Source organism: Camarhynchus parvulus, unplaced genomic scaffold (genome assembly GCF_901933205.1).
Source record: "Camarhynchus parvulus unplaced genomic scaffold, STF_HiC, whole genome shotgun sequence".
Lineage (NCBI taxonomy): Eukaryota > Metazoa > Chordata > Aves > Passeriformes > Thraupidae > Camarhynchus > Camarhynchus parvulus.
In genome coordinates, this window is record NW_022148115.1 from 60 (window position 1) to 21,787 (window position 21,728).

Here is a 21,728-nt window from a genome sequence, read left to right on the forward strand (position 1 = left end):
CCTCCAAAATTTGCGGATTTCCCCCCAAGACTCCCAAAATCCACCCCAGGCACCCCAAAATTTGGGAATTTTCCCCCAAAAAATTTGGGAATTTCCCCCCCCCCCAGGACCCCCTAAAATCCACTCCCAGGACCCCAAAATTTGGGAATTTTCCCCCAAAAAATTTGGGAATTTTCCCCCCCGGGACCCCCCAAAATTTGGTTCTCACCGTGGGGGGGGTCCCGGGGGGATTTTGGGGGGTCCTGGGGGGGTCTCGAGGCTTTTCCCCGCAGGATGTCGATCACCTGCCGAGGGAGACACCAAAATCACCCAAACTGAACCCAAAATCTGACCCAAAATCTCCAAATTGAACAAAAATACCAAAAATTCAACCCAAAATGTGACCCAAAATCCCGAAAATCCCCCCAAAATGTAACCCCAAATCCCCCAAAGTTATTCAAATTTATTCAAATTTATTCAAATTTCCCAATGTCTCACCTTGGCACTGATGGCCACGGCCACAGCGGTGTCGCTGTGCAGGTTCCTGAGCCCAAATACCCCAAAAAAATCCCAAAAAATCCCCAAAAAATCCCATTTAAACCCCCCAAAATGTATTCAAAAGTATCCAAATTTATTCAAATTTATTCAAATTTCCCCATGTCTCACCTGGGCGCTGACAGCCACCCCCGAGGCGGTGTCGTTGTGCAGGTTCCTGAGCCCAAATACCCCAAAAATCCAAAAAATATCCCCAAAAAATCCCATTTAAATCCCCCAAAATGTATTCAAATGTATCCAAATTTATTCAAATTTCCCCATGTCTCACCTGGGCGCTGACAGCCACCCCTGAGGCGGTGTCGTTGTGCAGGTTCCTGAGCCCAAATCCCCCAAAAATCAAAAAAAATCCCCCAAAAATCCCAAAAAAATCCCCAAAAAATCCCCCAAAAATCCCATCTAAACCCCCCAAAATGTATTCAAATATATTCAAATTTATTCAAATGTCCGATTGTCTCACCTGGGCGCTGACAGCCACAGCAGTGGCGGTGTCGTTGTGCAGGTTCCTGAGCCCAAATACCCCAAAAATCCCAAAAAAATCCCCAAAAAATCCCATTTAAACCCCCCAAAATGTATTCAAATGTATTCAAATGTATTCAAATGTCCCCGTGTCTCACCTGGGCGCTGACGGCCACAGTGGCGGTGTCGTTGTGCAGGTTCCTGAGCCCAAATACCCCAAAAATCCCCAAAAATCCCCCAAAAATTCACTTGAAACCCCCCAAAAAATCCCATTTAAAACCCCCACCTGTATTGAAACATATTCAAATTTATTCAAATTTATTCAGATTTCCCTGTTTCTCACCCGGGCGCTGCTGCAGTGGTGTCGTTGTGCAGGTTCCTTAGCCCAAATACCCCAAAAATGCCCCAAAAATCCAAAAAAAATCCCCAAAAAATCCCCAAAAATCCCATTTAAACCCCCCAAAACATATTCAAATGTATTCAAATGTATTCAAATTTCCCTGTTTCTCACCTGGGCGCTGCTGCAGCAGTGTCGTTGTGCAGGTTCCTGAGCCCAAACCCCTCAAAAAATCCCCAAAAAATCCCCAAAAATCCCATTTAAACCCCCCAAAATGTATTCAAATGTATGCAAATGTATGCAAATGTCTGATTCTCTCACCTGGGCGCTGACGGTCATGGCCACAGCGGTGTCGTTGTGCAGGTTCCTGAGCCCAAATACCCCAAAAATCCCCAAAAAAACTCCCAAAAAATCCCAAAAAATCCCATTTAAACCCCCCGCCTGTATTCAAATGTATTCAAATGTATTCAAATGTATTCAAATGTATTCAAATGTATTCAAATGTCAGATTGTCTCACCTTGGCGCTGACAGCCACGGCCGCAGCGGTGTCGTTGTGCAGGTTCCTGAGCCCAAATACCCCAAAAATTCCCCAAAAAATCCCCAAAAAATCCCATTTAAATCCCCCAAAATGTATTCAAATATATCCAAATTTATTCAGATTTATTCAAATGTCCCCGTGTCTCACCTGGGTGCTGACGGCCACGGCGGCGGTGGTGTCGTTGTGCAGGTTCCTGAGCCCAAATACCCCAAAAAATCCCCAAAAAATCCCCAAAAAATCCCCCAAAACATATTCAAATGTATTCAGATTTATTCAAATGTCCCCGTGTCTCACCTGGGCGCTGACGGCCACGGCGGTGGCGGTGTCGTTGTGCAGGTTCCTGAGCCCAAATACCCCAAAAATCCCCAAAAAAACTCCCAAAAAATCCCAAAAAATCCCATTTAAACCCCCCGCCTGTATTCAAATGTATCCAAATGTATTCAAATGTATTCAAATGTATTCAAATGTATTCAAATGTATTCAAATGTCAGATTGTCTCACCTGGGCGCTGACGGCCACGGCCGCGTCGGTGTCGCTGTGGAGGTTCCTGAGCCCAAATACCCCAAAAAAATCCCCAAAAAATCCCCCAAAACATATTCAAATGTATTCAGATTTATTCAAATGTCCCCGTGTCTCACCTGGGCGCTGACGGCTACGGCGTGGCGGTCGTTATTGTGCAGGTTCCTGAGCCCAAATACCCCAAAAATCCCCAAAAAAACTCCCAAAAAATCCCAAAAAATCCCATTTAAACCCCCCGCCTGTATTCAAATGTATCCAAATGTATTCAAATGTATTCAAATGTATTCAAATGTATTCAAATGTATTCAAATGTATTCAAATGTCAGATTGTCTCACCTGGGCGCTGACGGCCACGGCCGCGGCGGTGTCGCTGTGGAGGTTCCTGAGCCCAAATACCCCAAAAAAATCCCCAAAAAATCCCCCAAAATGTATTCAAATGTATTCAGATTTATTCAAATGTCCCCGTGTCTCACCTGGGCGCTGACGGCCACGGCAGTGGCGGTGTCGTTGCAGGTTCCTGAGCCCAAATACCCCAAAAATTCCCCAAAAAATCCCCAAAAAATCCCATTTAAACCCCCCAAAATGTATTCAAATATATCCAAATGTATTCAGATTTATTCAAATGTCCCCGTGTCTCACCTGGGCGCTGACGGCCACGGCGGCGGCGGTGTCGTTGTGCAGGTTGCGGAGGCCGCAGTCGGCGCCGCAGCGCAGCAGCAGCCGCAGCAGCCGCAGCAGCCCCCCCCCGCGACGGCGCAGCGGCGGTGCAGCCGGCGTACGACTGCGCGTTCACGCTGGCGCCGTGCTGCAAGTCCCAAATTCGGGGTCAGGGGAGCCCCAAAAATCCCAAATCCCTCCAAATCCGCTTCAAAACTCAAAACAATTAAAAAAAACCCCAACAAATTCCTGGAAAATTCCCACCAATTTCACCCCAAATTCCCAAAAATCACTTCAAAATTTCCCCAAAACTCTCCCAAAAATTCTAAAAAGATCCCCATAAAATGCCACCAAAAATACCCAAAAATCCCATCAAATTCTTTAAAAAAATCCCCCAAAATCACCCCAAAATCCCATGAAATTTTTTAAACATGCCCATAAAAATACTGAAAAATCCCATAAAATCCCCCCCAAAATTCCATTAAAAATCCCATACAATTCCAGAAAAATCACCCAAAAATCCCATAAAATTGCCCCAAAAAATCCCATAAAAATCTGATCAAAATCCCCAAAAATATCACCCCAAGAATCCCATAAAATTCCTGTAAGATTCCCAAAAAAATCCCCCAAAAATTCCATAAAATTCCCCAAAAATTCCCCAAAAATGCCCCCGAAATCCCAGTGGGCTGTGCAGCGCGGTGCAGCCGGCGTACGACTGCGCGTTCACGCTGGTGCCGTGCTGCAATTCCCAAAAAATCCCAAATCAATCCCAAAATTCCCGTCTCAAACCCCTTCAAAATCGCCAAAATTTTATAAAAATCCCCTCCAAATTAGCAAAATTCCCCCTAGATCCCTGGCAAACTCCTCAAGAATCCCCCAAAATCTCCCCCAAAAATTCCCCAGCTGCCCTCAAATCCCGCAAATCCCAGAAAATTTCCCAAATTCCCTCAAAACCCCAAGAAATCATCCCAAAAATCCCATAAAAATCACCCCAAAAATCCCTAAAAAAATCCCACAAAATTCCCCAAAAAATCCTGTAAAAATCCCATCAAGTTCTCCAAAACCATCCTAAAAATCCCAGAAAATTCCCTAAAAATCCAGAAAATTCCCATCAAAATCCCCCCTAAAATCCCCTCACATTCTGCAAAATCACCCCAAAAATCACCCCAAAATCCCATAAAATTGCCCCAAAAAATCCCATAAAAATCTGATCAAAATCCCCAAAAATATCACCCCAAGAATCCCATAAAATTCCTGTAAGATTCCCAAAAAAATCCCATAAAAATCCCATAAAATTCCCCAAAAATTCCCCAAAAATTCCCCAAAAATCCCCGTGGGCCGTGCAGCGCGGTGCAGCCGGGCGCATTTACGCCTTCTCACGCGTGGGACAACGTGCTGAAATCCCCAAATTCGGGGTCAGGGGAGCCCCAAAAATCCCAAATCCCCTCCAAATCCACTTCAAAACTCAAAACAATTAAAAAAAACCCCAACAAATTCCTGGAAAATTCCCACCAATTTCACCCCAAATTCCCAAAAATCACTTCAAAATTTCCCCAAAACTCTCCCAAAAATTCTAAAAAGATCCCCATAAAATGCCACCAAAAATACCCAAAAATCCCATCAAATTCTTTAAAAAAATCCCCCAAAATCACCCCAAAATCCCATGAAATTTTTTAAGCATCCCCATAAAAATACTGAAAAATCCCATAAAATCCCCCCCAAAATTCCATTAAAAATCCCATACAATTCCAGAAAAATCACCCAAAAATCCCATAAAATTGCCCCAAAAAATCCCATAAAAATCTGATCAAAATCCCCAAAAATATCACCCCAAGAATCCCATAAAATTCCTGTAAGATTCCCAAAAAAATCCCCCAAAAATTCCATAAAATTCCCCAAAAATTCCCCAAAAATGCCCCCGAAATCGGTGGGCTGTGCAGCGCGGTACAGCCGGCGTACGACTGCGCGTTCACGCTGGTGCCGTGCTGCAATTCCCAAAAAATCCCAAATCAACCCCAAAATTCCCGTCTCAAACCCCTTCAAAATCGCCAAAATTTTATAAAAATCCCCTCCAAATTAGCAAAATTCCCCCTAGATCCCTGGCAAACTCCTCAAGAATCCCCCAAAATCTCCCCCAAAATTCCCCAGCTGCCCTCAAATCCCGCAAATCCCAGAAAATTTCCCAAATTCCCTCAAAACCCCAAGAAATCATCCCAAAAATCCCATAAAAATCACCCCAAAAATCCCTAAAAAAATCCCACAAAATTCCCCAAAAAATCCTGTAAAAATCCCATCAAGTTCTCCAAAACCATCCTAAAAATCCCAGAAAATTCCCTAAAAATCCAGAAAATTCCCATCAAAATCCCCCCTAAAATCCCCTCACATTCTGCAAAATCACCCCAAAAATCACCCCAAAATCCCATAAAATTGCCCCAAAAAATCCCATAAAAATCTGATCAAAATCCCCAAAAATATCACCCCAAAAATCCCATAAAATTCCTGTAAGATTCCCAAAAAAATCCCCCAAAAATCCCATAAAATTCCCCAAAAATTCCCCAAAAATGTCCCCAAAAATGCCCCTGAAATCCCCGTGGGCCGTGCAGCGCGGTGCAGCCGGCGTACGACTGCGCGTTCACGCCGGCACCGTGCTGCAATTCCCAAAAATTCCCAAATCAATCCCAAAATTCCCCGTCATTTCTTGCCACCCCTTCACAATTTAGAAAATATACATATATACATTCCCACAAAATTCCCCCAAATTTGCCCCAAATTTCCACGAAAAATCCCCAAAATTACCCCCAAAATCACCCCAAAATGTCCCTAAATCCCCCATAAAATTCCCCAAAAAATACTCAAAAATCCCATAAAATTCTCCAATATATCCCGTAAAGAATCCCTCAAAATCCCATCAAATACCCCAAAAAACTCCCAAATCATCCCAAAAAACCCCAAAAATCTCCCCAAAAATCCCATAAAAATCCCCATAAAATCACCCCAAAAATCTCCCCAAAAATCCCATCAAATTCCCCCCAAAATCCCCCAAATTCCCACACATCTCCCCAAAAATTTCCCCAAAAATTTCCCCAAAAATTCCCTCAATTCCCCCTGAAATCCCTCCAAAATTCAAGAAAACAGCCCTAAAATCCCATTAAAATCCCATCAATCACACCAAAAATCCCACAAATTCCTCAAAATCACCCCAAAAATTCCATCAAATTCCAAAAAAAAACCCAAAATTCACCAAAATTGCCCCAAAAATCCCATAAAATTCCCCCAAAAAATCCCATAGAAATCCAATAAAATTCCCCCCCAAAATCTCATAAAAATTCCCCAAAAATTCCCCAAAAATGACCCCAAAAAAATACCTCAAAAATTTCCTACAGTTCCAAAAAGAAAAAATCCCACAAAAATCCACATAAAATTCCCCCCGAAAATCCCACAAAATTCTCCAAAAATCTCCCCAACAATCGGCCGAAAAATCCCATAAAATTCAAAAAAAATTCCTCAAAAATCTCCCCCAAAATCCCATTGAAAATCCCATATAATTCCCCAAAAAAACTCCATTAAAAATCCCAGAAAGTTCCCCAAAATCACCCCAAAAACCGGCCCAAAGATCCCATAACATTCTCCAAAATCACCGCAAAATCACCAAAAAAATCCCATTTAAAAAATCCCATAAATATCCCCAAAAAATCACCCCCAAAATCCCACAAAATTTCCCCAAATCACCCCAAAATCACCCAAAAAACCCCATTAAATTCCCCAAAAAATCCATTAAAAATCCCATTTAAAACCCCAAAATCCTCCTAAATCCCCCCCAAAACCTCCCAAAATTCCCCCCAAAAATCCCCAAATTCCAAAATGACCCAACATTTCCAAAAATTCCATTAAAAATTCCCCAAAAATTCCCCAAATTTCCCCAATTCCCCACCTGCAGCAGCAGCTCGGCCATCTCCAGGCTGTCGTTCTCCACGGCGTGCAGCAGCGGCGAGCGCCCAGCTCTTGATGTCCTGAAACGCCCCCAAATCCCCCAAAATCCCCCCAAATTCCATAAGCTCACAAAATTTAAAAAAAAATTTAAAAATTCAAAAAAAAATCCCATAAAATTCCCACAAAATTTGCTCTAAAAATCCCCCAAAATGCCCCAAAATTCTACTTGAATTTCCCCAAAATTCCCCAAAAAAATCCCTATAAAGTTCTCAAATAATAATTAAAAAGTCTCCCCAAAAATTCTTGAAAAATTCTCCCCGAAAATTAAAAAAAAAATCCCCAAAAATCCCAAAGCAATTCCAAAAAAATTCCCCCTAAATCGCCTCAAAAATGCCCAAAAATTCCCCCCAAAGTTTCTAAAAATTCCCAAAATCCCCCAGAAATTTAAAAGAAATCCCCCAAAATCCCTTAAAATCCACTAAAAATTAAAAAATCCCCCCAAAACAAAAAAATCCCTCAAAAATTCCAAAAATTCCCCCCAAACTTCCCAAAAATCCCCAAAATTCCCCCCAAAAATTCCCAAAAAATTCCTCCAAATATTCCCCAAAATTCCTCAAAGGTTCCCCCAAAATTCCCCAAAAAATCCAAAATAAATTTAAAAAAAATCCCCAAATTCCCCTATAATGCTCCCAAAATTCTCCAAAAAATTTTTTAAAATTCTCAAAAATTTCCTAAAAAATCCCCAAAAATTCCCCAAAAATTCCCAAAAAATCCCCCAAAAAATCCCCAAAATTGCTCCAAAAATTTCCCCCTAAAAATTCCCAAAAAAAATCCTTAAAAAATCCCCAAAAACCCCAAAATAATTCCCCCAAAATCCCCTTTAAACCCCCCCAAACCTTCCCCAAAAATTCCCGAATTTTCCCGAATTTTCCCGGAAAGTTCCGGAAGGTTCCGGGTTCTCACCCCGGCGTCGACGTCGGCGCCGTGCTCCAGCAGCAGCGGGGACCCTCCCAAAAATCCCCAAAATTCCCCAAAAATTTCCCATAAAATTCCCAAAAATTCCCTGAAAATTCCCCCCCCCAAAATTCCCGAATTTTCCCGAATGTTCGAACGTTCGAAGGTTCCGGGTTCTCTACCCCGTCGATGTGCGCCGGCGTCCTCCAGTAGCAGCAGGGACCCTCCCAAAAATCCCCCCAAAATTTCCCCAAAAAATCCCCAAAAAATTCCCAAAAATTCCTCCAAATATTCCCCAAAATTCCCCCAAAAAATCCCCCAAAAAATTCAGAAAAAAATCCCCAAATTCCCCAAAAATACTCCCAAAATTCTCCAAAAATTAAAAAAAAAAGTCAAAAATTTCCCCAAAAATTCCCCCAAAAATCCCCAAAAATTCCCAAAAAATCCCTGAAAATTCCCCCCAAAATTCCCGAATTTTCCCGAATGTTCCGGAACGTTCCGGAAGGTTCTGGGTTCTCACCCCGGCGTCGATGTCGGCGCCGTGCTCCAGCAGCAGCAGGGACCCTCCCAAAAATCCCCAAAATTCCCAAAAAAATTCCCAAAAAAATTCCCCCAAAAATCCCATAAAATTCCCAAAAATTCCCCAAAAATCCTAAAAAATCCCCCAAAATTAAAAAAAAATCCCCAAAATCCCCAAAAATACTCACAAAATTCTCCAAAAATTTTTAAAAAATGTCAAAAATTTCCCCAAAAATTCCACAAAAAATCCCTGAAAATTCCCCCCCAAATTCCCGAATTTTCCCGAATGTTGCGGAACGTTCCGGAAGGTTCGGGTTCTCACCCGCCGACGCCGGGTGTAGTTCCAGCAGCAGCAGGGACCCTCCCAAAAATCCCCCCAAAAATTCCCAAAAGTTCCTCCAAAAATTCCCCAAAAAATTCCCAAAAAAATCCCCAAAAATTCCTCCAAATATTCCCCAAAATTCCCCAAAAATTCCCCAAAAAATTCAGAAAAAATTCCCCAAATTCGCCAAAAATGCTCCCAAAATTCTCCAAATAATCCCCAAAATTCCCAAAAATTTCCTAAAAAATACCTCCAAAAATCCCCCAAAAATTCCCAAAAAATCCCATAAAATTCCCAAAAATTCCCCAAAAATTCCTAAAAATTCCCCCCAAAAATTAAAAAAAAATCCCCAAAATCCCCAAAAATGCTCCCAAAATTCTCCAAAAATTTTTAAAAAATGTCAAAAACTTCCCCAAAAATTCCACAAAAAATCCCTGAAAATTCCCCCCCAAATTCCCGAATTTTCCCGAATGTTGCGGAACGTTCCGGAAGGTTCCAGGTTCTCACCCCGGCGTCAACGTCGGCGCCGTGCTCCAGCAGCAGCAGGGACCCTCCCAAAAATCCCCAAAATTCCCAAAAAATTTCCCAAAAAATTCCCAAAAATTCCTCCAAATATTCCCCAAAATTCCCCCAAAAATCCCCCAAAAATTCAGAAAAAAATCCCCAAATTCCCCAAAAATACTCCCAAAATTCTCCAAAAATTTTTTAAAAATGTCAAAAATTTCCCCCAAAAAATCCCCAAAAATCCCCAAAAATTCCCAAAAAATCCCTGAAAATTCCCCCCAAAATTCCCGAATTTTCCCGAATGTTGCGGAACGTTCCGGAAGGTTCCGGTTCTCACCCTGGCGTCGACGTCGGCGCCGGGCTCCAGCAGCAGCAGGGACCCTCCCAAAAATCCCCAAAATTCCCCCAAAAAATCCCCAAAAAATTCCCCAAAAAATTCCCAAAAAATCCCATAAAATTCCCAAAAATTCCCCAAAAATCCTAAAAATTCCCCCCCAAAATTAAAAAAAAAAAATCCCCAAAATCCCCAAAAATGCTCCCAAAATTCTCCAAAAATTTTTAAAAAATGTCAAAAATTTCCCCAAAAATTCCACAAAAAATCCCTGAAAATTCCCCCCCAAAATTCCCGAATTTTCCCGAATTTTCCCGAATGTTCCGGAAGGTTCCGGGTTCTCACCGCGGCGTCGGGCGCCACCAGCAGCAGCAGGGACCCTCCCAAAAATCCCCAAAATTTCCCCAAAAATTCCCCCAAAAAATCCCCCAAAAAATTCCCAAAAAATTCCTCCAAATATTCCCCAAAATTTCCCCAAAAAATCCCCCAAAAATTCAGAAAAAAATCCCCAAATTCCCCAAAAATACTCCCAAAATTCTCCAAAATTTTTTTTAAAATGTCAAAAATTTCCCCCCAAAAATTCCCCCAAAAAATCCCCCAAAAATTCCCAAAAATCCCTGAAAATTCCCCCAAATTCCCCGAATTTTCCGAATGTTGTGGGAATGTTCGGGAAGGTTCCGGGTTCTCACCCCGGCGTCGACGTCGGCGCCGTGCTCCAGCAGCAGCAGCAGGGACCCTCCCAAAAATCCCCAAAATTTCCCCCAAAAATTCCCCCAAAATTCCCAAAAAATCCCTGAAAATTCCCCCCCAAAATTCCCGAATTTTCCGTTTTTGTGGAATGTTCGGAAGGTTCCAGGTTCTCACCCGGCGTGACGCGGGCGCGCTCCAGCAGCAGCAGGACCCTCCCAAAAATCCCCAAAATTCCCAAAAAATTTCCCAAAAAATTCCCAAAAATTCCTCCAAATATTCCCCAAAAATTCCTAAAAAATCCCCCCAAAAATTAAAAAAAAATCCCCAAAATCCCCAAAAATGCTCCCAAAATTCTCCAGAAATTTTTAAAAAATGTCAAAAATTTCCCCAAAAATTCCACAAAAATCCCTGAAAATTCCCCCCCAAAATTCCCGAATTTTCCCGAATGTTGCGGAATGTTCCGGAAGGTTCCGGGTTCTCACCCCGGCGTCGACGTCGGCGCCGTGCTCCAGCAGCAGCAGGACGCTCTCGCGGGACCCCGAGGCCACGGCCACGTGCAGGGGGGTCAGACCTGGGGAGAGCCCAAAATTCCCAAAAATTCCCCCAAAAATTCCCCAAAAATTCCCTAAAAATTCCCCAAAAATTCCCCAAAAATTCCCCAAAAATCCCTGAAAATTCCACGAGAAATTCCCCAAAAATCCCGCGAAAATCGTCCTAAAATTCCCCCAAATCCCCAATTTTCGGGACTTTTTTATCCCAATTTTTGGGACATTTTCACCCAATTTTCGGGACTTTTTCCCCCAAATTCTCTCTGAATTTTCCCCATTTTTCCCCATTTCCCTCCCCATTTTTCCCCAATTTTCTGGACTTTTCTCCCAATTTTTTTCCAACCATTTTCCCCCATTTTCGCCCCATTTTTGGGACTTTTTTATCCCAATTTTTGGGACTTTTCCCCCCAAATTCCCCCTGAATTTTCCACATTTTTCCCCAATTTCTCTGCTAATTTTTCCACATTTTCCGGATTTTTCTCCCAAATTTTTTCAACAATTTTCCCCCATTCTCGCCCCATTTTTGGGACTTTTTTATCCCCAAATTTCCCCTAAATTTTCCCAATTTTTCCCCATTTTTCCCCAATTTTCTCGATTTTTCTCCCAAAAATTTTCAACAATTTTCCCCCATTCCCGCCCCATTTTTGGGACTTTTTTATCCCAATTTTTGCGAATTTTTCCCCCAAATTCCCCCTGAATTTTCCACATTTTTCCCCAATTTCTCTGCTAATTTTTCCACATTTTCCGGATTTTTCTCCCAAATTTTTTCAACAATTTTCCCCATTCTGCGCCCCATTTTTTGGGACTTTTTTATCCCCAAATTTCCCCTAAATTTTCCCAATTTTTCCCCATTTTTCCCCAATTTTCTCGATTTTTCTCCCAAAAATTTTCAACAATTTTCCCCCATTCCCGTCCCATTTTTGGGACTTTTTTATCCCAATTTTTGCGAATTTTTCCCCCAAATTCCCCCTGAATTTTCCACATTTTTCCCCAATTTCTCTGCTAATTTTTCCACATTTTCCGGATTTTTCTCCCAAATTTTTTCAACAATTTTCCCCCATTCTCGCCCCATTTTTGGGACTTTTTTATCCCCAAATTTCCCCTAAATTTTCCCAATTTTTCCCCATTTTTCCCCAATTTTCTCGATTTTTCTCCCAAAAATTTTCAACAATTTTCCCCCATTCCCCCCCCATTTTTGGGACTTTTTTATCCCAATTTTTGCGAATTTTTCCCCCAAATTCCCCCTGAATTTTCCACATTTTTCCCCAATTTCTCTGCTAATTTTTCCACATTTTCTGGATTTTTCTCCCAATTTTTTTCAACAATTTTCCCCCCATTCTCGCCCCATTTTGGGGACTTTTTTATCCCAATTTTGGGGACTTTTTTATCCCAATTTTTGGGACTTTTTTATCCCAATTTTTGGGACTTTTTCCCCCAAATTCCCCCTGAATTTTCCACATTTTTTCCCCAATTTCTCTGCTAATTTTTCCACATTTTCCCCAAATTTTTTCCAACAATTTTCCCCCATTCTCGCCCCATTTTTGGGACTTTTTTCTCCCCAAATTCCCCCTGAATTTTCTCCATTTTCCCCCATTTTCCCCTCCATTTTCCCCCAATTTTCTCGATTTTTCTCCCAAATTTTTCCAACAATTTTCCCCCATTGTCACCCAATTTTTGGGACTTTTTCCCCCAAATTTCCCCTGAATTTTCCCCATGTTCCCCCATTTCTCTCCCTATTTTTCCCCAATTTTCTCGATTTTTCTCCCAATTTTTTTCAACAATTTTCCCCCCATTCTCGCCCCATTTTGGGGACTTTTTTATCCCAATTTTCGGGACTTTTTTATCCCAATTTTTGGGACTTTTTTATCCCAATTTTTGGGACATTTTCACCCAATTTTTGGGACTTTTTCCCCCACATTCCCCCTGACTTTTCCACATTTTTTCCCCAATTTCTCTGCTAATTTTTTCACATTTTCCCCAAATTTTTTCAACCATTTTCCCCCATTCTCACCCCATTTTTGGGACTTTTTTATCCCAATTTTCAGGACTTTTCTCCCCAAATTCTCTCTGAATTTTCTATTTTTTTTCCCATTTCCCTCCCCATTTTTCCCCAATTTTCTGGACTTTTCTCCCAAATTTTTTCCAACCATTTTCCCCCATTCTCACCCCATTTTTGGGACTTTCCTCCCCCCCCAATTTTTCCCAATTTTCTCTGATTTTTGGGACCTTTTTCCCCAATTACCCTCCCAATTTTCCCCATTTTTACCCAATTTTGTGTCGTTTCTCATCCATTTTTCCCTCCCAATTTTTTCCAATTTCCCTGCAAATTTTCCCCCAATTTTTCCCCATTTCCCCCCGAAATTTTCCCCAAATTCCCCCCATTTTTTCCTCTTATTTTCCCCATTCCCCCCCAATTTTTCCCCAAATTTCCCCCTTTCTTTCCTTATTTTTCCCCCATATTTTCCCTCCAATTTTCCCCCCAATTTCTTCCCCAAATTCCCCCCAATTTTTCCCCATTTTCCCCCAAATCCCCAAACTCCCTATTTACCCCAATTTTCCCCATTTTTCCCTTTCTTTCCTTATTTTTCCCCATATTTACCCCGTATTTTCCCCATTTCCCCCCCAATTTTTCCCCATTTTCCCCCCCAATTTTCCCCCATATTTTCCCCAATTTCCCCCAATTTTCCCCCCTTATTTTCCCCATTTCCCCCCAATTTTCCCCCAAATTTCCCCCTTTCTTTCCTTATTTTTCCCCCATATTTTCCCCATTTTCCCCCCAATTTTTTCCCAAATTCTCCCCATTTTCCCCCCAAATTCCCCCAATTTTTTTCCCCATTTTCCCCCAATCCCCAAACCCCGAATTTTCCCAAATTCCGCCCGTTTTCCCCCAGATTTCGCACCCTCGTAGTCGCGCGCCTGCAGGTCCAGCCGGCTCCCCCCGGGGCTGCGCAGGAGCTCGCGCAGGACGCGGGGGCGTGGCCCGGCCGTGGCCCCGCCCCCCGGCAGGTGCGAGCCGCAGGCCAGGTGCGCGCAGGTGCGGCCCAGGCGGTCCGGGCACATCGGGGACGCGCCGTGCGCCAGCAGCAGGCGGAGCAGCGACACCTGGCCCGTGATCACCGCCAGGTGCAGGGGTCTGCAGGTGACACAGTGACACAGGTGAGGGACATTGGGGACACAGTGACACAGGTGACACAGGTGACACAGTGACACAGGTGAGGACATTGGGGATCACGCAGTGACGTTGCGGGGACACAGGTGACACAGGTGACACAGGTGACACAGGTGACACAGGTGAGGGACACCTGGGACAGGTGACACAGGTGACACAGGTGACACAGGTGACACAGGTGAGGGACACTGGGGACACAGTGACACAGGTGACACAGGTGACACAGTGACACAGGTGACACAGGTGACACAGTGACACAGGTGAGGGCACACGGGGCAGCGGCGTCAGTGAGGGGACAGGTGAGTGACATGGGGACACATGCCGTGATCACAGTGACACGTGACACAGGTGAGGGCGCCTGGGGGGACACAGGTGACACAGTGACACAGGTGACACCGCCCGTGATCACGCAGGTGAAGGCGCAGGTACACAGGTGACACAGTGACACAGTGACACAGGTGAGGGACACCTGGGACAGCGTGGGACAGTGACAGCAGGCGACACAGCGACACCGGTGACACGTGATCACCGCCAGGTGAGGGCACCTGGGACAGGGATACAGGTGACACAGGTGACACAGTGACACAGGTGGGACAGGTGACACAGGTGAGGGACACAGCCGTGACACAGGTGAGGGACACCTGGGACAGGTGACACAGGTGACACAGGTGACACAGAGACACAGTGACACAGGTGACACAGTGACACAGGTGAGCGACACCTGGCCCGTGATCACCGCCAGGTGAAGGGGGGGTCTGTGAGGGGACAGGTGAGTGACACAGTGACACAGTGACACAGGTGACACAGTGACACAGTGACACAGGTGAGGGACACAGTGACACAGGTGAGGGCACATCGGGGACGCGCCGTGCGCCAGCAGCAGGCGGAGCAGCGACACCTGGCCCGTGATCACCGCCAGGTGAAGGGGCGTCTGTGGGGACACAGGTGACACAGGTGGGGACACAGGTGACACAGTGACACAGGTGACACAGTGACACAGGTGGGACAGGTGAGGGACACCTGGGACAGGTGACACAGGTGACACAGTGACACAGGTGAGCGACACCTGACCCGTGATCACCGCCACGTGCAGGGGGTCTGCGGGGACACAGGTGACACAGGTGACACAGGTGACACAGGTGACACAGGTGAGGGACACCTGGGACAGGTGACACAGGTGACACAGAGACACAGTGACACAGGTGAGGGACACCTGGCCCGTGATCACCGCCAGGTGCAGCGGCGTCTGTGAGGGGACAGGTGAGTGACATTGGGGACACAGTGACACAGTGACACAGTGACACAGTGACACAGGTGAGGGCACATCGGGGACGCGCCGTGCGCCAGCAGCAGGCGGAGCAGCGACACCTGGCCCGTGATCACCGCCAGGTGAAGGGGCGTCTGCGGGGGGGACAGGTGACACAGTGACACAGGTGACACAGGTGAGGGACACCTGGGACAGGTGGGACAGTGACACAGGTGACACAGTGACACAGGTGACACAGTGACACAGGTGAGGGACACCTGGGACAGGTGATACAGTGACACAGGTGACACAGGTGGGACAGATGACACAGTGACACAGGTGACACAGTGACACAGGTGACCGACACCTGGCCCGTGATCACCGCCAGGTGCAGGGGGGTCTGTGGGGGACAGGTGAGTGACACAGGTGACACAGGTGACACAGGTGACACAGTGACACAGGTGAGGGCACATCGGGGGGGACACAGGTGACACAGTAGACGAGCAGTGACACAGGTGGGACACGGTGAGGGGACACCTGGGACAGGTGGGACAGTGACACAGGTGACACAGGTGAGGGACACAGTGACACAGGTGAGGGACACCTGGGACAGGTGACACAGTGACACAGTGACACAGGTGAGCGACACCTGGCCCGTGATCACCGCCAGGTGCAGGGGGGTCTGTGGGGGACAGGTGAGGGACACAGGGGAGGGACATTGGGGACACCTGGGACAGGTGACACAGGTGACACAGGTGACACAGGTGACACAGGTGACACAGGGGAGGGACACCTGGGACAGGTGAGGGGCCGGGGCCAGGGGTGTGGTCAAGGTGGGACAAAGGGACAAGGCCCAGTGACCCCCCCCAATGTCCCCAATGTCCCCAATGTCCCCAATGTCCCCAGTCCCATTTTTCCCGATTTCCCCCCAAAATGTCCCCAAGCCCCTCAATGTCCCCAACATCCCCAATGTCCCCAATGTCACCAATCCCATTTCCCCCATTTTTTGCCCATTTTTTCCCAATTTCCCCAATGTCCCCAATGTCCCCAAAGTGTCCCCAATGTCCCCAATCCCATTTCCCCCATTTTCCCCATTTTTTCCCCATTTTTTCCCAATTTTCCTCCATTTTTCCCCAATGTTCCCAATGTCTCCAAAGTGTCCACAACCCCCCCAGTGTCCCCATTGTCCCCAATCCCATTTTCCCCATTTTTTCCCAATTTCCCCCCATTTTTGCTCAACGTCCCCAAAGTGTCCCCAACCCCCCAGTGTCCCCAATGTCCCCAATGTCCCCAATGTCCCCAATCCCATTTCCCCCATTTTTCCCCCATTTTTTCCCAATTTTCCCATTTTTCCCCAACCCCCCCCACTGTCCCCAGGTGTCCCCGCTGTCCCCTCACCTGTCTCAGGTGGTTGTAGACGTCCAGGTCGCGCCCCCCCCGCAGGAACAGCGCCACCAACCTGCGGGCCACGGCCAGCGCGCCCTGGGCCACCGCGATGTGCAGGGGCCTGGGGACATTGGGGACATTTGGGGTGTTGGGGACATTGGGGGACATTGGGGACATTTGGGGACATTGGGGACATTTGGGGACATTGGGGACGTTGGGGACGCTGGGGACACTGGGGACATTGGGGACATTGGGGACATTGGGGACATTGGGGAGATTGGGGACATTGGGGACATTTGGGACATTGGGGGGGTTGGGGGTGTTGGGGACACTGGGGACATTGGGGACATTGGGGACATTTGGGGATATTGGGGACATTGGGGACATTGGGGACATTTGGGGTGTTGGGGACATTTGGGGACACTGGGGACATTGGGGACATTGGGGACATTTGGGGACATTGGGGACATTGGGGGACACTGGGGACATTTGGGGCATTAGGGACATTTGGGGACATTGGGGACATTGGGGACATTGGGGACATTGGGGACATTGGGGGACATTGGGGGCATTTGGGGACACTGGGGACATTTGGGGACATTGGGGGCATTGGGGGCATTGGGGACATTTGGGGTGTTGGGGACATTGGGGACATTGGGGACATTTGGGGACACTGGGGACATTGGGGGACATTGGGGGCGTTGGGGGTGTTGGGGACATTTGGGGACATTGGGGACAGTGGGGCACATTGGGGACACTGGGGACATTGGGGGACATTGGGGACATTGGGGGGTTGGGGGTGTTGGGGACATTGGGGACATTGGGGACACTTGGGGACATTGGGGGCGTTGGGGACATTGGGGGGTTGGGGACATTGGGGACAGTGGAGACACTTTGGGGACACTGGGGGTTAGGGGACATTGGGGACGTTGGGGACATTTGGGACATTGGGGGACACTGGGGGACATTGGGGGGACATTGGGGACATGGGGGACATTGGGGGCGTGGGGAACATTGAGGCGTGACATTGGGGACATTGGGGACACTGTGGATATTTGGGACATTGGGGACATCGAGGGGACATTGGGGACATTGAGGGCAATGGGGACATTTGGGGACATTGAGGGCAATGGGGGCAATGGGGACATTTGGGGACATTTGGGGACATTGGGCATATTTGGGACATTGAGGGGACATTGGAGGGGTTGGGGACACTTTGGGGACACTTTGGGGACATTGGGAAAAAAAATGGGGGGAAATTGGGGAAAGTGGGATTTGGGACATTGGGGACATTTGGGGACATTTGGGGACATTTGGGACATTTCGGGGATATTTTGAGGGTATTTGGGGACATTTAGATCCCAAATTGCCCCCAATGTCCCCAAAATGTCCCCAAATGTCCCCAAAAATCCCCAAAATGTCCCCAAACCCGCGGGGGGGGGATGGGCAGCGCCGTTCCCGCCCCTCCCCCCGCGCTGTTCCCGTAAGGGGGGGAGGCGTGGCCTCGCGCGGTGGGCGTGGCCTCGGCTCCATGACGTCACCGCCGAGCCCCGGGGATTCCCCGCAGGGTGGGGGAGGGGCCGCGCGGGGATTCCCACGGTCCCGGGGGGGTCCCCGAGGGGGGGGAGGGGTCCCCAAAATTCGGGGGGGGTGGGGGAGGGGAAATCTGGGGACATTTTGGGGAATTTGGGGACATTTTGGGGACATTTTGTGGGAATCCCGAATGGGGAAATTTGGGGGAATCCCGAATGGGGGGGGAGGGGATTCCCACGGGGGGAGAGGGGTCAGGGGGGTTTTGGGGGAGTCCCACAAATTTTGGGGGGTCCCAGGGGGGAGATTTTGGGGTTTTCCACAAAATCTGGGGGGTTTGGGGGGGTCCCAGGGGTATTTTGGGGGATCCCACAAAAGTTTTGGGGTCCCCGGGCCATTTTTGGGGATTTTCGGGCATTTTCCAGGCGATTTTTTGGGGTTTCTTGGGGGATTTTTTGGGGTTTCCCAGGTGAATTTTTGGGGATTTTTTTGGGGTTCCCTCCCATGGATTTTTTAAAATTTTATTTTCTGGCATTTTGGGGTTTCCAAGCTAAATTTTGGGGGGAATTTAGGGAGGATTTTGGGGTCCCCAGTTGGTTTTGGGATTTTTTGGGGGTCTCCAAGTGATTTTTTTGGGGTGCCCCGGGTGGATTTTTGGGGTTTCTCAGGGAGATTTTTTTGATTTTTGGGATTTTGGGGTTTCCCAGGTGGATTTTTTTTTTTAATTTTTGGGATTTTGGGGGTTCTCAGGTGAATTTTGGGGATTTTTGGGGGGAATTTGGGGATTTTTTGAGGTTTCCCAGTTGGACTTTTTAAATTTTGGGATTTTTTGGGGCGTCCTGGTTGGACCTTTGGGGATTTTTTAGGATTTTGGGATTTTTGGGGGGAATTTGGGGATTTTTGGGGGGATTTTCCAGGTGAAATTTTTTAAATTATTATTGGGATTCCCTTGGTGGATTTGGGGGTCATTTGGGGATTTTTGGGGTTTCCCAAGTGGATTTTTTGTTATTATTTTTGGGGTCCCCACATGGATTTTTTTTTTGTTTTATTTTTGGGATTTTTTGGGGTGAATTTTGGTGATTTGGGGGTGGATTTTGAAGATTTTGGGGGATTTTGGGGGGATTTTGTGGTGAATTTGGGGGATTTTTGGGTACATTTTGGGGATTTTGGGGTGAATTTTGGGGATTTTTGGGTGAATTTTGGGGATTTTGGGTGAATTTTGGGGATTTTTGGGGGGATTTTGAAGATTTTTGGGGTGAATTTTGGGGATTTTGGGGTGAATTTTGGGGATTTTTGGGTGAATTTGGGGATTTTGGGTGAATTTTGGGGTGAATTTGGGATTTTTTGGGTGGATTTTGGGGATTTGTTTTTGGGGGATTTGAATTTTGGGGAATTTTGGGGATTTTTGGGTGAATTTTGGGGATTTTGAGGTGGATTTGGGGATTTGGGGGGATTTTGGGGGATTTTGGGTGAATTTGGGGATTTTTGGGGCGAATTTTGAGGATTTTTGGGTGGATTTTGAAGATTTTGGGGTGAATTTGGGTATTTGGGGTGAATTTTGGGGATTTTGGGTGAATTTTGGGGATTTTTGGGTGGATTTTGAAGATTTTGGGGTGAATTTGGGGTATTTTGGGTGAATTTGAAGATTTTTGGGCTGGATTTTGGGGATTTTTTGGGTGAATTTGGGGATTTTGGGGTGAATTTTGGGGTGAATTTTGGGTGGATTTGGGGGTGAATTTGGGGATTTTTGGGGCGAATTTTGAAGATTTTGGGGTGAATTTTGGGGATTTTTGGGGTGAATTTGGGGATTTTTGGGGTGAATTTGGGGATTTTTGGGGTCCCCACTCACGTGTCCCCGTCCTCGTCCTGCCGGGTGGCGGCGGCGATGGCGGCGGCCAAGGGGGGCTCGGGGGGGACCCCAAAATTTGGGGAGGCCAAAAGGGCGGGGGGAACCCCCAAAATTCCCCCGGCCCCAAAAAACGGCAGCGGAGGCTCCGCCCTCGAACCTGGAAGGGGAAAAATCGGGGAAATTTGGGGGAAATTTTGGGGAAAAATTGGGGAAATTTTGGGGCAGAAATTGGGGAAAAAAGGGGGGAAAATTTGGGGAAAGGAAGGAAAAATTGGGGGGAAATTTGGGAAAAATTTTGGGGAAAATTTGGGGGAAAAAAGGAAAAATGGAGGGAAAAAAATTGGAAAATTTGGCGGGGAAATTGGGGACTTTAGGGGGAAAATGGGGGAAAATTGGGGGAATTTGGGGGGAAAATTTGGGGGGAAATTGGGGGAAAAGTGGGAGGAAATAGGGGGGGAAATTGGGAAAAAGTGGAAAAATTTGGAAGAAAATTAGAGAAAAATTTGGGGGAAACTGGGGGAAAAGTGGGAAAAAATTGGAGAAAAATTAGGGAAAAATGGGTGAAAATTGGAAAAAAAATGGGAAAATTTGGAGGAAACAGAGGGAAAAAGTGGGAGAAAAAGTGGGAAAAAAAGTGGGAAGAATTGGGGAAAATTTGGGGGGAAAATGGAGAAAAATTGAGGAAAAAGTGGGAAAAAATTGGAGGAAAAGTAGGGAAAAAAGTGGGGGAAAATTAGAGGAAATAGAGGAAAAATGTGGGGAAAAACTGGGAAAAAAGTGGGAAAAAATGGGGCAATTGGGGAATTTTTGGGGAAAAAGTGGGGGGAAATTTGGAGGAAAATAGGGGGGAAAGGTGGGGGAAAAATAGGGGGAAAAAGTGGGAAAAAAGTGGGGAAAAATTGGAGGAAAATCGGGGGAAAATGGGAATAAAATTAGAGAAAATTGGGGAATTTTTTGAGGGGAAAAGTGAGGGGAAAATTGGGGAAAAGTGGGAGAAAAGTGAGAAAAAAGTTTGGGAAAAATTGGGAAAGAAGTGGTAAAATACCTGGGAAAAATTGGAAGAAATTGGGGAAAATAGGGGAAAATTGGGGAATTTGGGGGGGGGAAAAGTGGGGGAAAATTTGAAGGAAAATTGGGAAAAATTGGGGGAAAAATTGGAGTAAATTGGGGGAAAAATGGGAAAAAATGGGGGGAAAAGTGGGAAAAAATAGGGGGAAAAATGGGGAAAAATTGGAATAAAGTAAGAATAAAGTGGGGAAAAAATGGGAATAAAGTGGGGAAAAAATGGGGAAAAAAAAGTGGGAAAAAAGTGGGGGAGGGGCTCTCACCTGAGGGGGTCTCACCTGTCCCGACGCCGATTTTGGGGGGCGGCCGAATGTGGGGGTTCGGGAGGGGTTCCCCCAAAATGCGGGGGTCTCCTCGCCCCCCCCCGCCCCCCAAAACCGAGCGGCGCTTCCGGAGCGGCAGCGAAGCCTCGGGGGTGGGGGAGGGGCGGCGTTTTTGGGGGGCTCGGGGGGCGTTCGGGGTGCGGCGCGTGCGCAGATCCACCGGCAGCTCCTCGGCCATTGGGGGGTCCCGGAGATTTTGGGGGAACCCCCCCCTCCCCCCCCCCCCCAAAAATAAAAAGAATTTCGGGTCCCGGCGGAGCCGCCGCGGGAGCGGAAGCGAGCGGGGAATCCCCGCATGGGGGGGGTGGGGCCGCTTGGCC

At 46.7% G+C, this 21,728-nt stretch overlaps 1 protein-coding gene across 1 annotated transcript; it reads right to left on the bottom strand.

The window, feature by feature from the left end:
* Positions 1-208: 208 nt before the first annotated feature.
* On the bottom strand, positions 209-21,713 carry LOC115916063 (B-cell lymphoma 3 protein homolog; the record flags this gene model as incomplete). The annotated part of the gene is given in 13 exon segments (XM_030969775.1): positions 209-284; positions 3,025-3,140; positions 4,976-5,027; positions 6,974-7,039; positions 7,041-7,052; positions 10,775-10,863; positions 13,741-13,973; positions 14,864-14,940; positions 15,076-15,107; positions 15,320-15,410; positions 16,654-16,762; positions 20,021-20,177; positions 21,349-21,713. Coding segments are annotated over 13 exon segments (1,348 nt in total), but the record flags the coding sequence as incomplete, so codon positions are not given.
* Between the last annotated feature and the right edge of the window lie 15 nt (positions 21,714-21,728).